This window comes from Hemitrygon akajei, chromosome 2, assembly GCF_048418815.1.
Source record: "Hemitrygon akajei chromosome 2, sHemAka1.3, whole genome shotgun sequence".
Lineage (NCBI taxonomy): Eukaryota > Metazoa > Chordata > Chondrichthyes > Myliobatiformes > Dasyatidae > Hemitrygon > Hemitrygon akajei.
This window is the reverse complement of record NC_133125.1, coordinates 92773255-92790370: the sequence shown is the minus strand read 5'-3', so window position 1 is coordinate 92790370 and position 17116 is coordinate 92773255. Positions and strand designations below refer to the sequence as shown.

At 36.7% G+C, this 17116-nt stretch overlaps 1 protein-coding gene across 1 annotated transcript in view; it reads left to right on the top strand.

Annotated features, from left to right (window-relative positions):
* LOC140714547 (low-density lipoprotein receptor-related protein 1-like) overlaps window positions 1-17116 on the top strand; it is a 1940354-nt gene that overhangs the window by 1508433 nt on the left and 414805 nt on the right. Inside the window, exons 36-41 of the mRNA XM_073025830.1 lie at window positions 3126-3260; window positions 3356-3485; window positions 8492-8618; window positions 8756-8907; window positions 9157-9281; window positions 12870-13241. Of these exons, the coding sequence (XP_072881931.1) occupies window positions 3126-3260; window positions 3356-3485; window positions 8492-8618; window positions 8756-8907; window positions 9157-9281; window positions 12870-13241 (1041 nt within the window). The remainder of the gene's footprint in view (window positions 1-3125; window positions 3261-3355; window positions 3486-8491; window positions 8619-8755; window positions 8908-9156; window positions 9282-12869; window positions 13242-17116) is intronic.

Sequence of the window (17116 nt, the reverse complement as noted above, 5' to 3'; positions counted from 1 at the left end):
GCTGGTATTAAGGACAGGAATGAAGGTCTCCATCCCTGGTGGTGTTCATGGTGTCAGTAGCTTCCTCTCAGTTTACTGTCAGTCATGCAAATCCTATGTGGAGACTTAGGAATATCATTGGACACAGATGTAGAAGCAGTATTCATTGCAGTTTCTGTAACAGCTTTGGTTGACCAGTCAGGGCTGGTAGTTCTGAGCTGAGCCCCCGCACCTGGAGGGTCAGTGGATCACAGTCAACCACTCTTAGTCTGGCCTCTACCCTTTAATTTGTTTGGCATGGAAGACCCAACCAAGAGGCAAAGCATAAAACACTAATTCCAGCCAACGTAGCCCTTCAGGTCACTGAAGCAGACAAAACAGAAATACAGAGGCAATCTAGTACATTAGCATAGTGGTTAACACATCATTTTACAGCATCAGCAGTAAAATTGGATTTGCTTCCCTTCGCTGTATGTAAGGTGTTTGTAAGTTCTCCTTGTGGCCATGTGGATGGGGTGTGGCAAAGATGCAGACACACTCAACCTTGAGACACCAGGTAAGGTTGTTTGATGCCAAACAATTGGTTTATTGATCATTACAAAATGTCTCACTGGTACTTCCTGCTCCCTTCCTCTCCCTTCTCCATTTCCCAATCATGATCTCCCTGCTCCTTCCCACTCTCATTCCACAACAGAGACCCATCTCAGAATCAGGTTTATCATCACTCACGGATGTCATGAAAGTTTTTTTTTGTCATACAGTGCAGTCAATACTTAAAATTCGTAAGTAATACATACAAAATGAAGGAACTCAACAAATCAGGTTGCATCTGTGGAAATAAATAAACAGTTAATTTTTCAGGCTGAGATCCTTTTTCAGGACCCTACTTGAATCCAGCACGATCCTTGATGATTTGATTTGACGCAGTGCATCTCACTGTATGTTTCAATGTTCATGTGACAGATAAAGCTAAACTTTATCTTTATCAAAAATCTCTCTTTCTGGCCTTGTACTGGTAGGAAAACCTAACACAATGACCTCCAAGCACTATATATCAACAAAAGCTATCAGATGCCATAATGGCAGGTGCTAAATACATCAAAGTAAATGATTGTTCCATCAGTACTCTTGAGGGAATTGTATTCGTGGTTTGTACTAAAGCCAGAAGCTCACTACTGTTGCATAAAAATTCATCTTGTTTTACCAGAGAAGTCAATGTCAACAATATGCGGTTTTATGCACTTATGCTGACAGCCTCTGCCCTTGATGCTGGAATGAAGCCATCCCCAGAACTTGCACTCAATATCAAGTACTGGCTGTTGGTTATTTGAGTACCAAACCATAGTTCATTGAAATTTATCTCTGTTTTGAACATGCTCAAACAGATGGGAGTGGAAAAGGTAGGGTGACATGAAGATTTGTTTCACTTTTTTTTCCATAGATGCTGCCTGGCCTGCTGAGTTCCTCCAGCATTTTGTGTGTGTTGCTCGGATTTCCAGCATCTTCAGATTTTCTATTGTACGAAGCTTTGTATAGCTAGTTTTCAAATCAGAGTTAATTTTTACATCGGTTTTAAGGCACTGGAATGCAGCAATATTTGTTTGCAAGAGAGAAATTATATTACATTTGTAAGAGCGACTTTGCAATAGATTTTAGATTTCTGATGACATCGCAAACAATTGCAGAGTAAATACACTCACTCTATTTACTTACAGAAGTTGTTGTTGTATCTTGGTCTGTGTAGCTTATCTTGGTTGGATCTAAAGGCAGTAGCCCACGGGATGGCACAGTGGGACTTTGATTTCTTGCTCTTGACGCAGACGTACAATTTGGGGGGAGGGGTAATTGACCGCTGTGACTTGCCATTTGTATTAAGATTTGATGAGAATGTGGGGAGAATAACACAGGTTATGTTATTGTGTAAATAGTCTTATTGATCTGAAAGCCTTATTTCCACATTGTAAAACTCTCTGACTCAAAGTCAAAGTGCATTTATTATCAAAGTGTATATACTTAATACAACCTTGAGTTTCACCTTACAAGCAGCTATGAGACAAAGAAACCCAATAGAACCCATTAAAACAAAAGAAGGCTGTCAAATACCCAACGTACAAAGAGAAAAAAAGAAAAAAAAAACATGCAAGCAATAAAAGTACACAATTAGAACAATTACAATTAGAACTGAAGTTCACAAAAGTGAGTCTACACCGTGATAGTTGCAGGCCACAGTCACAGTTCAGCGCAGAGATGAGTGAACCTTGCAGAGCTGGGCTGTGTCTCGCCTTGCACCCTGACACCCTGTTCTTTTCAATCTGGCCCATACTTAAATCGCCTTTCTTTCGTACCCGGGCCCTGCCGCTTCAGTATGCTCTCGGGCCGGTGCCCTGTCACCTCACTTCTGCCTGTATTTAACTTTTCCAGTCCATCTCAGTGCTTAAATTAATCTTTCCTTGCTCTCAGGCCTGGGTTGGGACTCCACCGTGTCAACTCTGCATCACTTCTGCTCACCTCACCCTGGTTCTGCCAAGTCAAATTGCCTCCAAGTTTGTTCCAGGAAGGACAAACGTTGGCCCATTCCCCACTCTCCAGCCTTAATTCAGTGCCTTGATTCAGCCCATATACACCACACCATAGCTATCCTGCATCTTTGAGACTTCAGTTCCCACTGCAAAAAATGCTAGATCGTACAGGCGGTTCAAAATCTCAACTCTGATAGGGAAATTACAGTCTATTGTTTGTAGTGATCGTTTCACAGAAAAGATGTAATTAATGAAGTATGTAGTGGTTTTCTGTTTGATTTGCCATCAGCAAGTAGTCACTGAGTTTCACCAGCGCCATCTTAAACTGGAAGATTTTCCCTGCCAACTTCAAAGACTTTTGCATATTTTAATGTGTACTTTGGATGTCAGATTGTGCTGTCAGATTAGGCTGACAATTGTAGGCTCTTAGATGAGAAACAGTGAAGTATCAGATGACTGGTTAAGTACACTTTACAAGTAATTGGAAGAAAATTGGTCCAGAATAGGGGAAGGTGAACAGTAATGGGCTCTTGGAAAATACCATCTTATTGGGATTTCATTGATGAAAAGATCCTGGCAAATTGTTGCTATTCAGAATTTTAATTTCTGTTTTTTTTTAAATTACAGAAAATGATACAATCTATTGGACAGATATGGGAAGGAGTACAATTAATAGGGCTAAACGAGACCAGACCTGGAGAGAGGATATCATAACTAATGGCCTTGGACGGGTTGAAGGCATAGCAGTGGATTGGATAGCTGGTAGGAGAGCTTCTATTACTTCTTTTCTTCTATTACTTACTAATGCTGTTGTTGGTTGAAACATTAACATTTATCTCTTCTATATTCTTTCTCAGGCAATATATACTGGACAGATCATGGCTTCAATATAATAGAAGTTGCAAGATTTAATGGGTCCTTTCGTTACGTAGTCATATCACAAGGGATTGATCAGCCACGTGCAATAGCTGTCCATCCAGAGAAAGGGTAAATGAGCAATAATTTTATAAAAGAAGAAAATAAGATGGACACATTCAGTGTTGTTCATCTATGCCTGCTCCTTTGAACAATGTAATGTACAATTTTACAGCAGTTCACAACAGAGAGATTCTTATTGGTTAGTTTTATATGAAAATGTAACTTATTGATCTATATGTGAAAATATACAAACTATCCTTCTTTTTCATAATCTGAGAAACATAAAAAGATATGATAAACATAAATTAGCCTAGGCTTTTCTTACAATTTTAAAAGGAAGGTCAGAGTTGACTGATACCAAATTATTCAATGGAAAAAGTTTACTCTTATGAAGTTTACATCCTGAGAACTGACTAAATTCTTTTTATGATACCTCTATTTCACTTATTCTCAAAAAGAATAAAGAGCATAGGCTTTTAAACATCCTAAAGTGCCATGAAATATGTTTGGGGGAAAAACAGAATGGTGCTGTTGGATTGAATTCTATTTCCATATCAAGTCATATTGTGCGTGTGTGTTAGGGAAGCGTGTGGGGTGGGAGCAGGAGGTGCTGAGTTTCAGAATTTACAGAAGTTGATGGCAATATGGAGAGTGTAAAATCAGTGGGCAAAACAGCCTGTTAACATGCTGTGTATATATCTATGACACTGATTTGAAAAGCCGTGCTGCATTTGCTCCTGAGACTGAAATAAAAGGTAAGTTGCAGACCAGATCAGTTTCATTTTAAACTTATTTTCAATTTTAGGTAATGCATTCTTTATCCCCAACAACATCTTCAACTTCCTCTAATATGGCTTACCCCTAAAGTAGTTTACCCATTAACCACCAAGAACCCAAGCCCACCATTACCTCTTTTAGTATGATTTCTCATGTACTCTGCACAGTTTTAAAGTCAACACACTTTAATGTCTACCTTGAAATCCCATGAGCTTGTCTTTATTAGTGATGACACCAGAGACAAGACATTTCTGCTTTGTCATCAGGTTGGTACTTGTCCTAATAGATTTTGTACTGTTGACCTCATTATTATAGTTCAGACAGATCCTATCCAGGAAACTTCTCCTATTAGCTGCGACTTTCCCTTGAGTCATAGTGGCACATATGAGGAGTTTGTTTGTTCGAAAACATGTGGAGTTTTTGTTTCCACAGGAATGAAGTTCAGATGTTTCTAGCGCAGATAAAACAGTGTCTGTTCTGTTAATATTTTGAGGGAAAAAAAATCAAAGGAAGTGACAATTGGTGCTTAAAATAAAATTTACGTTCTTTATCATCACATACTAAGGTACATGTTGATATTCCCTGCATTCGATGTGGCAATATCCTTTATGTAACAAAACCTGACTTAAAATCTCATTTCAACATTATTGCATCACAGTATGAAGTGAACTTAATTGTTAGAATCAGCGGTTTCAAGGAGTGAATCCTGGTAACAGTAATAATATGTGAAGGACAAACAGTGGTTTCTATTGTTTGAATCAGCACTATATATTTTATATTTATTGAAAGGTACAAATTTTATTTAATAAAAGGTGTTGTACTATCCATCAGAAATTACATAGTTATTTATCCATGTGAAAGAATTCTTAAATTTGAAAGCAATATCTCCAGAGTATAGCTGCCCTCCAGGGTAACTCTGAGTAGCACTTTAGAATAGGCAATAACATTGAGCACATAAAAGATCCAGACCAACTCTATTTGTCAGGGCAAACAAAGTTAATCTTGCATGACCATTTCAACTGGAAATGGAAGTTTCCAATATAGACATTTGTTTCAGTAAGGGAAATCAGTTGATTGATTTAACGATATAACTTTGCTTGCCATACGACTCAGAGCCATTCAAATTAATTAATGCTAAGATGGTAATCACACTATTGGTAAACAAACTTCAATTTGTGCAGAGCACTACAGTTCAAAGTTCAACGACTATTTATTATAAAGGTTCCTTTTGATGCCCTCCATTGGTCAGGATTGACTATGGACATTGCATCCTAGCTGTACACATGATACGCAGGCCAGGGCAGTACGATATGGAGAGCAAGCTGTTGCCCATTTAGCAGGCTCCCGCTCTCCATGCAGCTGATGAATCCAAAGCAACGGTAGAACCTGATATAGTTAAGTACCAGTGGCATTGTAGGAGTTGCCAATCAGCATTGAACTCAACGTTGGACTGCCTCAGGGACTCCAGCCCTTGATTTTTTCCTCGAGGTTTACTCTGGAAGTCTTCCGTAGGAGTGCATGTAGCTGCAAGGCAGTAGAGGTTTGAGATTAGAGTTTTCCTTCTCTCCTAGATCAGTTGCTAACCATTGCTGGCAAGCTCTATCTGCCCAGAACAACTGGTTTTAAGGTGCCAGTAACCCACCTTTGTCCCTTCTGTCAGTTGAAATGGTTCCGCTGGGCTCAGCAGCTGAGCCACATGTGAAGGCCAGAAAGTGGACTTGGTTGTCAGAGGCTATTTAAGACACTCCATTGGGAACACTTAGTAGGTAATGGCAGCTTATCCACACTACCTCCCCCGGCTATGACAACCTGAAGGAATCTTATATAATCACCATATATAAAGCTGAGATTCATTTTCTTGCAAGCATTCACAGTAGAATAAAAAAGTACATAGCAAAAATGAAAAATTACAGACAGAAAAATCAATGTGCAAAAGAAGACACTTTGCAAATGCCACAAGAAACAAATAACAAACAGACAAAAATAAATAAATACTGAGAACATGAGTTGCAGAGTCCTTGAAAGTGAGTCATAGGTTGTGGAACCAGTTCAGTGTTGAGGCGAGGAAGTTATCCACGCTTGTTCAGGATCCAGACCAGGAACAATTGCAAATTGTTCACTAAATGAGCACCACCTCATGGTATTCTTCATGTATAACAATTTCTTCTAAATTAACGTAAATAAATATTATCAAGTACAGGATTTTATATTTATGATAAGGGTTTGTAAATTTAAATGCTTCAACTTTCCTTGCCTGAATTTATGAATCTGCTTTTTATCGAATTATTACTGCATTTGGTTCACCTCCAGAAATGCAACTATGTAGAAATGCTTCTGGAAAAAAAAATCGGAAAATGTGTAGCTCGGGTGGTTGATGGTTGTGTTGAGTTGTTCTCGGATTTTGGAAATTTACCTGCATATGTCTCATCACCATAGGAGGAGATATCATCAGTACACTGTTAACGGTGGTGTTTCTTCTGAATGCTCGGCCTTTATATACTTATCCATCAGCTGATTGGTCATCATTTTGCAAATTCAATTGTACTGTGAGGAGGAAATCTCATCACTGGTTGGTTGTGTGACAGAGGATTCCTAGAAGTATGGTTTTCCATTAACAAATCTGTAAGCAAACACATAGACCTCGATTCTATTTATGAGCTATTGCAGGCAAAATTCCAGATCTCAATGCACAATGTTAGCCATGCAACCAATCAGTGACGAGATTTTCTCCCCACTTCACAATTCGGTTTCGGAAATGATGACCAATCATTTGATTGATGATTATATAAAAGCCAAACATACGGTGGACTCACCACAATTAACAGCGCACTCATGATGTCTCCTCATATGGTGATGAAACATTTACAAATAAATTGACAAGATCGGAGAACAATTCAACCAAACCAGAAACGCTTCTGTTCCTCAGGAAGATTGTTATCCCATTGACACACGGAAGAGGCATGTTTTAAGTATGACTCTCCTATTTTTTTCCTTTATGTCTCTCTGTGTTTCTGTCTCAATAATTTTCAGTATACTAAGTCAAAGGCAATGACAGAAGAAGAATAGAGTAGTTGGGTTGTCTATGTGACAAGGGGTAAAGTTGAAGGGAGTCCAGCAAGATGGCAGGGAACTTTGGGAATCAAATTGAGGTGAAATGGAAATTTGCAGAGTTGGAGTCAAACTTCTTTACAGGAGTGGGTGGTGATACGTTGTGATTAGGATTGGCGTCAAGATTGGAGGAAGGGATCTGGAATACAATTACCCATTATATGGATGAGGATTAGAGTGAGGAGATTACAGGAGCAAAGTTGGGGTGGTGGATGGAACTGGGCAGAGGAAAGATAGACTAAATAAAAATCGTAAAGGGGGCGTACCTGTGAGGATCTATATGTCAGACATGACTAGCAAATTCCAATTATGGATGTTGGTGCTCTGCTGTCTGAGTGTCCTGCACTGTTTGTGAGCTATGTGCAAATTTGCTTTTTTTTTTGAGTGCGTGTATGTAATTTAACGTCTCTACAAATATCAAGCTAAAGTATAGACAATTTATGTGATCCGCACACAAAAGATTAAACACAGGAAAAATAATGGCTGGGAAAATAATACAAAGCTAAGGATTTTTGTGGAAAAATGGCAAAATGTAATATATTTGTTCTATTAATTAAATATCCTTAAACCCTGGCATATTTTACTTTATATTGAGTAGCAAACAGTCAGGACCTGGCTCAATACATGGATGTATGCCTTTTGGGTCTCTACGAGTATATTTTGTGCAACAATGGTTTTTCATTCTCCCTTGCAGCTTCTGTTAGCTGTTAAAATAATGACAAAGTGTAGTTTTAAAGTTAATAATGTTTATATTGTTGGTTTGAAACAGTTGGGTAATATTTAATATAAAATCCAAAACTATTTTTGGAATCATACACTGAATAGTTAAATTTCTGTCTGGTCAACTATTTATCTAAAATAAATCTCAGTCACTATAACCCTCATTCATTGGTTAGTTCAAGCTATTTTCAGTTTAGTAATGGTACACAATATTTTGCATTTCAATTTATGATTAAAATATAAATTGACATTATTCACTAAAGGTGCTGTTGGACCCAGAATGATGTTACAGCTGTCATAATAACAGTTCTGTGTTCATGAGCTGAAGCAAGGTAACACTTTATTTTGAATGAGTTACATTTCAATAAGATTTCTTAAAGGATTCCGTAATTTGAAAGACATTACATAGGGATATTTCTAATAATACATGTATTCTGTTCTCAGCAACGATTTTTTATTTTTTAAAATAGGTTCATGTTCTGGACAGAATGGGGACAGAAGCCTTGTATTGGCAGAGCACGGCTGGATGGATCAGAACAAACTGTTCTCGTGAGCTCCAACATTGTCTGGCCAAATGGGATATCAGTAGACTATGAGGTTTGCCCACAGATTTGCTCCAAAGAATGTCAACAACATTTTCCTTCAATTATATTTTAGGATTTTATTAAAAAATAAAATGCCTCGGACTACTCACTAAAAAGTCTGTTGATGTCTACTATTTGATTGATCCTCAGGAAAGTAAATTGTATTGGTGTGATGCCCGCACAGACAAGATAGAAAGGATTGATCTTGAAACTGGAGAAAACCGAGAGGTTGTGCTGTCAGGCAACAACATGGATTTGTTTTCAGTTGCAGTCTTTGGGGTTTATATCTTCTGGTCTGACAGGTAATTTATTTTCCCATGAGTGCTAAGGATTTAAAATGTTCATGCAGTTCCAGCTTCTCTATTCGTATTGGATTAGCTCTTTACTTGCAAGGTCATATTGAAAGTCCTGAATGGATATGAGTTCCTGAGTAAACATTTGTGATTTTTGAATTTGCACCACAAAATGTCTAGCTTGAGTGCATACACCTCTGCATTCTTTCTCTAGTAATTAAAATGGTCCTACTAATTAAGTGTCTTTCCTCTCAACAGGGCACATGCTAATGGATCCATCAAAAGAGGATACAAGAATAATGCAGTAGATTCTGTTACCATGAGAACACATCTCGGAGTAAACCTGAAGGGTGTGAAAGTGTTTAACAAAGACAGGGAAAGGGGTACATTCATTTTTTCACATCATTTTGCACAGAAGACACATTATAGAGAATTGAAATATTCAAGTAGAAGTGTTAAACAATGTTCAAAGTAAATTTATTATCAAAGTATGTGTATATATACATACACATTATGCAAAAGACTACCACATGTGCAAATATAAAAAGAAAGAAGAAATAATAAATAAATAAACAAACAATAAATATTGAGATGGACAACTCTTAAAAATAAGTCCATAGATGTTGGGAACATTTCAGTGATGGGGCAAGTAAAGTTGAGTAACGTTATCCTTTCTGGTTCAAGATTGTGGTGGTTGAGGGGTAATACCTGTTCCTGAACCTGGTGGTGTGAGTCCTGAGGCTTCTGTACCTCTTTCGTGATGGCAGCAATGAGAAGAAAGCATGACATGGGTGGTGGGGATTCCTGTTGATGGACGCTACTTTCCCGTGACAATGTTTCATGTAGATATGCTCAATGGTTGGAAGGGCTTTACCTGTGATGGACGGTGCCATATCCACTACTTTTTGTAGGATTTTCTGTTCAAGAACATTAGTGTTTCCATACCAGGTTATGATGCAGCCAGTCAGTATATTCTCCAAAATTCTATGAAGTTTGTCGGAGTTTTAGATGTCATGCTGGATCTTTGCAAACTTCTAAGGAAGTAAAGGCACTGCTGTGCTTTCTTTGTAATTGCACTTGTGTGCTGGGCCCAGTACAGATTCTCTGAAATGATATCACCACAGAGTTTAAACTTGCTGACACTCCCCACATCTGATCGCCCAATGAGGACTAACTCATAAACCTCCATTTTCCTCTTTCTGAAGTCAACAATTAGCTCTTCGGTCTTGCAGACATTGAGTAAGAGGTTGTAGTTATGGCAACACTCAGCCAGATTTTCAATCTCCCTCCTATATGCTGATTGCCATCACATTTGATTCGGCCAATGAATGTGATGTTATCAGCAAACTTAAATAAGGTATTGGAGCTGAGCTTAGCCTCACCAGTCATAAGTGCAAAATGAATAGAGCAGGGGGCTAAGCACACGGCCTTGTGGTGTACCTGTGCAGATGGAGATTGTGGAGGAGATGTTGGCAATGCAAATTGACTGGGGTCTGCAAGTGAACAAATCAAGGACCCAATTGCACAAGGAGGCATTGAGGCCAAGGTCTTGAAGCTTATTGATTAATTTTGACGGGATGATAGTATTAAATGCTGAGCTGCAGTTAATAAAAAGCATCTTGATGTATCAACAAGATGTAAAAAGAAGACAATGAAAAAATATCTTGTAGTTTCGACTGCATGATTTTATTTGAAGGATTGCATCTGTTAATATTTTAACCAATTCTTCAATGCACTTAAATCATAAACTTTCAATTGTAAATAATGTGTTAAAATTGGCATTTCACTCTTCAGAGTTTGAACAATTTGTTTGGCTGGAATTCCAATTTCCCAATTTATTAAAACTTCATCACAGACTATATAAACTATGCATGTTTGTTTTGGATAAACAAATGTTTATTACTTGCTGAGTTTTAATAAGTGGACTTCCTAAATTTGACAATTTGAGCTGTTGGTTCTTGTCAGATAATTCCATTTATTGTTCCACAGCAGGAAGATGAAGTACAGCAGAATCTATCAAAGAGGAATGTGGAATTATAGGGGACCTATTCCAATATAAATGACTATAGAATAGTCTGAACAGATGTTTTAAAAGATAGCAATGCATAAACATTATACAATTCTTATATATTAATGATATTTCTTTATTCTTAATGTTAGTGAAGTTTTGGACAGCTTTGTGGTAAACAAAAATACATGCAAAAAAAATGCTGTGATGATTTAAGTTTGCCGCTGACTGATATTGCATGATTGATTTTGTTGGGATAACTTCTTCTATTTGCATATGAATAGTAGTTAGACTTTGTTTATCTTAAAGCCAGCAAGCACCCTTTGCCCAGGCAATCTCATGGAAGGATTTATGTAACTAAATATTGTGAGACTCAGCGGCATCTGTAAGAAGACTACAGTCATTGATGTCCATTATAGTGATAATAAAACTGAGTACAAAAAGTGACAGATGAGGGTAGTTCTTAATCCTTGTTGCAAAGTAGAAGAAGAATTTGTAGGTAGTACCAAGTCAGCAATTTCCCAATTTCCAATTTTAAACAATGAATATCTGTAGATAGATGAAAAACTTGTGAAAAGTAATGTGAGGAGCCTATTGGAATTATTACATTTAAGGTTATTTTCACTTAAAACAATCCTAGTTCTATTACAATTAGGAGAAACCTGCATGGTTGTATGACGGATTGAAGCAGAAATGCAAACACTCAGCAGAATAATCAAACCTCCAACACTTGGAGAAAACTTTACTTTGAAAGAACCTAAAGACCCCTCGAACTCTTGGATAAGAGGAATATTACAGTTTTTCTCTTCTGTCCATGAAGAAGCATAAATTTCTCTTTTTTAGATTTATATTTTGGGAAAGATAGCTTTCAGTAAGTGCAGCTGGATCTTCTAAATTTTGCATCTTGCATGTCTAACATTTTAGAATTTGAAGGCAATATTATGAATAAAATAGGAATGTTATTGCTTAGAAGGAAGGAAAAGGGTATATATTATGTTTTATAAAGACAAAAAAATCTGCAGATGCTGAAAATCCAAGCAACATACACAAAATGCTGGAGGAATTCAGCAGACCAGGCATCATGCATGGAGAAGAATAAATAGGTAAGGTCAAGACCCTTCATCAGGACTGGAAAAAAAGTTGAGAAGTTCGAGCAAGAAGCTGGACGGAGAGGAGGAAGAAGTAGAAGAATGGTAGGTGGTAGGTGAAACCAGGAGAAAGGGAGGAGTGAAGTAAAGAGCTGGGAATAGGGATGGGAAGTAGAATTGAAATGGATGGTCACTGGGAGATCTTCAACCCCTCACCCCTCACAGTTTCACCTATCATCTACCACCTTGTACTTCTTCTTCCCCTCCCTCCACCTTCTTGCTCTAACTTCTCATCTTTTTTTTTCCAGTCCTGATGAAGGGTCTCAGCCTGAAAAGTGTACTGTTTTACTCTGTTACATAGATACTGCCTGGCCTGCTGAGTTCCTCCAGCATTTTGTGGGTGTTGCTTATATTTTGTGATATTTTTGCATGCATCATAAATAGTTTGACATACCCAAACTTTACATGCTGAATTCAACATACTAAGTTTATATTTGTTGATATTCACAAAACTGACAAAGCCTGTAGGAAATTTGTGATGGTCACCTGGAGAGGGAACATTGGGGCTGCATCACCTATATTAATTGAAATTAAGTGCATGGCAGATACACCTAACTAAAAGCAAATTTCTTACACATCTATTCCAGTTTAAAAGTAATTCATTTTGTTTCCTACTGTTTGAGGGGTGTGATGAAAATACTGAAGTATAAAATCAAATTCATGAAACATATGTATGTTTTGGGTAATATTGAGATCTGGGAGAATTGGAAGTACTGGATTTAAACCTAATTTTGTGTCCTGCTACATGCACTGCATATATCAAAGCTCATTGCCTGGTACTGATGATGTAACAATTGAAAATTACATCCTGACAGGTACCAATATTTGCGCAAACAATAATGGTGGATGCCAGCAGCTTTGCTTATACCGGGGAAAAGGTCAGAAAACCTGTGGATGTTCATACAGTGTACTCGCAGAGGATTCAGTCAGCTGTCGTGATTACGATGGATATTTACTCTATTCAGAAAGAACAATATTAAAGAGCATCCATCTTACAGATGAAACTAATCTAAATCCTCCAATTAGACCATATGAAAAACCAGAATACTTCAAAAATGTGATTGCCTTGGCTTTTGATTACCGGCGAAATACAAGGGGGACTAACCGGATATTTATGAGTGATGTTCATTTTGGAAATATCCAGTTTATCAACGATGACTGGACTGGCAGAAGAGTAATTATAGAGAGTAAGTACACATCTAAAATGATTGAATATTGTACTCATTGAATGCATTTCTTCAATAATTAGTTACTTATGTTTTGACTCTAATGCTTTATCAGTAAAATGGGAAATCCATAGAGTGTATGATGCTCATTTATTATAATACCTGGTGCTTGAGTATAACAGTATTTTATGTTATTGGACTGCCAGGCAGATTGAATGTATGAATTCATTTTTAAAGAACAGGAAATAGAAATAGTGGTATTGATTACGGAGACCACAAAACTGTAGCGGTACAAAGCCCATTCGTTCACAACTGTACTTCAGGGTTAGAAGTTTCCTGATCACAGTTGACCACTGATAGTCCCATACCATTACAATAGTCCATCGACTTTTCTCTGAAGTGGCTTTGTAATTTGTTACCCCCAGTTCCAAAGAATGTCCAATTCTCAAGGGAACATAGCTTTAGCCAATATATGTGAGACTTTACCAAACTACCTTACCAAAACTTTAAAAGAACATGTTGTGTTTGTATGTCATTGTTGTTTAATAAATCAAAAGAGAATCTAGTGACCAGTACACAGAATGGCTCTTGGATAACCAGATAAATTTTTGGTTATATTGATCTGAAATGTGATTAGGGGACTTTTTATAATTTTCATTTCCACATATCGCAATTTTGAAAACTTTTTTCTCTGCAAATATTGTGAATTTGCAAGTTCTGTAAAGACGGCTATTGATTGTAATATATATATATAAATTATATTCTTCGATAAATCTACATTTTCTGAATACATTTTTTAATCAGAAGTTGACTAGTACTTTTTTACTGAATAAGGTAAATTGTGTCACTTTAATTTAATATGTCTCCTCCTCTGCATTCCTGAGAAATTTTCAGTGCTAGTTGGAGACGTTTCTGTTTATTGAGAATTGTTTATGGTATGCACAAGGCTGAAGCATTGCTAATTTGTCAGAGAATACAAGATTGGGTAGTATAAAGGCTAATTTCTTGTGAGAAATTATACTTACAGTATGAAGAGTATCTTAAAATTCTCATTACTTTTCTGAGTATGGAGAAATAAGATCAGTTGTAATTTAACGTTCCTCAAAATCATAATATGTGAGCTATTAGCCAAGTAGATGTTTACAATATTATTCGGGATACAACTTAAAACTTGCTTTGTAAAAAAGGAGTTAATTTTTCATTGCCGTTTGTGTTTGTTTACTTCAGAGGTTCCTAACCTTTTTTTATGCCATGGACCCCTCCCATTAACTGAGGGGCCGTGATCCCCAGTACAGGACTCCTAGTTTACTACTTCTCCATCTTTTTTTTTACTTCAGCATAGCTACTGTATTTGTGTATAGCCCTTAATAAAAATAGAAACTATTTTTGCCTGTATCTTTGTGGATTTATAGTGGCTAGAAATTTTATTTTACAGTGCAGTGCTGTTGTGTAAGATATTGGAATTCTATTCTGTCTGCACATGTATCTTGTACTCTTACGTAACATCATTGAAATGTTTGTGACTTGTGATGTTCTGTCATGAATCTGCAATTTATGAATGCCTTGGCCCCATCTACAGGAATAGGCCTTGATGTACTTAACTTAGCAGGCACAAATCTGAACCATTGATCCGGAGACGCTGGTGAATTAAAAACAATTATACAAAAATAACATAACAAATCAGTTTCTGTAGTGGCAAACATTAAAATATTGGATTGTTGTATAGGTCTGTCTGCTTCATTTACATCTTCATGGAAGGAAGTGGGGTGTTAACACCCTGTCCAAACTATATTTAATTCCAGACTCGCCAAGGCTGTTGATTTTGAACTGCTTTCTCAATTCAGATACAATTATTAATGGATAAGAAATGTTGGCACTGCCAGAGAAGCCAGATACTGAGAAGGATTAAAAATATTGAGCGGGAAAGCTAAAGATTATTCAAGGCTGGAAGGGCATGAAGAAGAAATTGATTGTTTCCAAAACTATGATCATTGTGTTCTACAGAATTAGAAAAACAAAATACCATTTTACCTTGGTATTATCGGGACATTTTCATATGCCTTCATTCTGGATTTTCTATTCAGTAAAGTAATCTTGGAAATGTTATTCTATAGTTCACCTTTTGACACATTTGTTAACATAACAAGAGATGCAGGAAAATTATGTAGGAGACTGTTGTGTTCTTTGTCTTTTGCATTTTTTTGTGCTGCATCAGATCTGGAGTAAAATTATCTCATTCTCCTTACACTTATGTCCAGGAAACCATATTAAACAACCTTGAATCTTGATTTTGAATAAAAGCAAGGATGTAATGCTGAGGATTTGAACTGTAAGGCATTGGTCAGATCACTCTCGAGTACTGTGAATAGCCTTGGAACCCTTATCTAAGAGAAGATGTGCTGGTATTGGTGAGGGTCCAGAGGAGATTCATGAGAATGATTCCAGGAATAAAAGGATTAATGTGTGAGGAGTGTTTGATAGCTTTGGCCCTGTACTCACGGGAAGAGAATATCTAGAAAAATGTAGGGGGATCTCATTGAAGTCGATCAAATATTGAAAAGCCTAGATATGGTGGATGTGGAGAGAACATTTCCTAAAGTGGGGGAGTCTAGGATCAGAGGGTGAACTACTTTGAATTACTTTGTTTTGCTGTAAATCTGTTCCAGTATTACATCATCATATAGTCAAAAGTTTCTATTTCCACCAAGTGGATATTGATTCTTAAATGTAAAACCAGAACTAAGTTAATGAAAATGTAGTTGTGTAATATATTCAATAACCTACATCCACATATGCTTAAGTAGTTGCACAAGGATTTGGAACTAGAAATCATCTTTGTTTTGTTATTTCCTTTCCCTGGGCAAAATAAAGCATCCCATCTGGCTGAGAATATGTAATTTATGAATGTGCTTCTGACAATATGACTAAAATCTTACCTTGCAAAAGTTCCGAGTTCATTTCACTACTGATTATATTCTATGTTGCATGTTTGCTCAAGTAGAGGATTTTATTTAACTGAGACTTGAAACAATACTCTCCTCATCTGTCTATGTCAATGTAAGGTACGTCTGTAATTGAGGTAGGCAGCTGTAATATTATAATATTTCAAAGCCAAGACTCTATATTTCATGAAGTTACATTAATGCATTGGAATTTTGATTTTCTATGACATCTGCAACCATATACAAGACAAGGAAAGTTGTTCATTGGTGATTATCCTTTGTAAAATAGTACTTATCAGAGTTTGAAGAAAAAGACAGTGAGGAGATAAAACTACAGTACAATTATATGCGACCATGTTATACAGAATAAGTTAACTATAATTTTGTTGTATCTGCTTTATTAGAAGTGAAGACATTGTTTTTATCCAAAATGATAGTTACCTTTAGTAAAATATTGGTTAACCTACAAGGTTTTGTACTACAAAAGCAAAATGTTTTGAACACCCCTGAATGTTCTGGTGGTATCTGAGGAGAAAGAAAATGATGTTTCAGGTTCAAGCTTTTTCTTCAGAACAGGGTAAAGTTCAAAATGAAACAATAAAGTGTTTGTTCTCTTTCCCGCCCTTAGATACTGCTTGAAATATTGAAGACTAACCACAGGCTCTGTTTATGTGTAGCAGAACGTTGAACTCAGTGCTATTTTGTGCTTGCTACATGTTTTGTGGCTTTTATCATTCGCTGTGTGCTTAATGTTTTTTTAATATATGTACATAGGGAATGAATGTTATTGTTCATTTTATATGTGTCATATATTTTTATTCAGTAACTTGTGATTTTATGCAAGGATACAGAAGATGAAAAATACAATATTTTACAAATATTTTTCATTTATTTAGCCATAGTTCAAACAAAATTTCCAAAATATAATGATTATGACAACAATCAGGTGTCAAA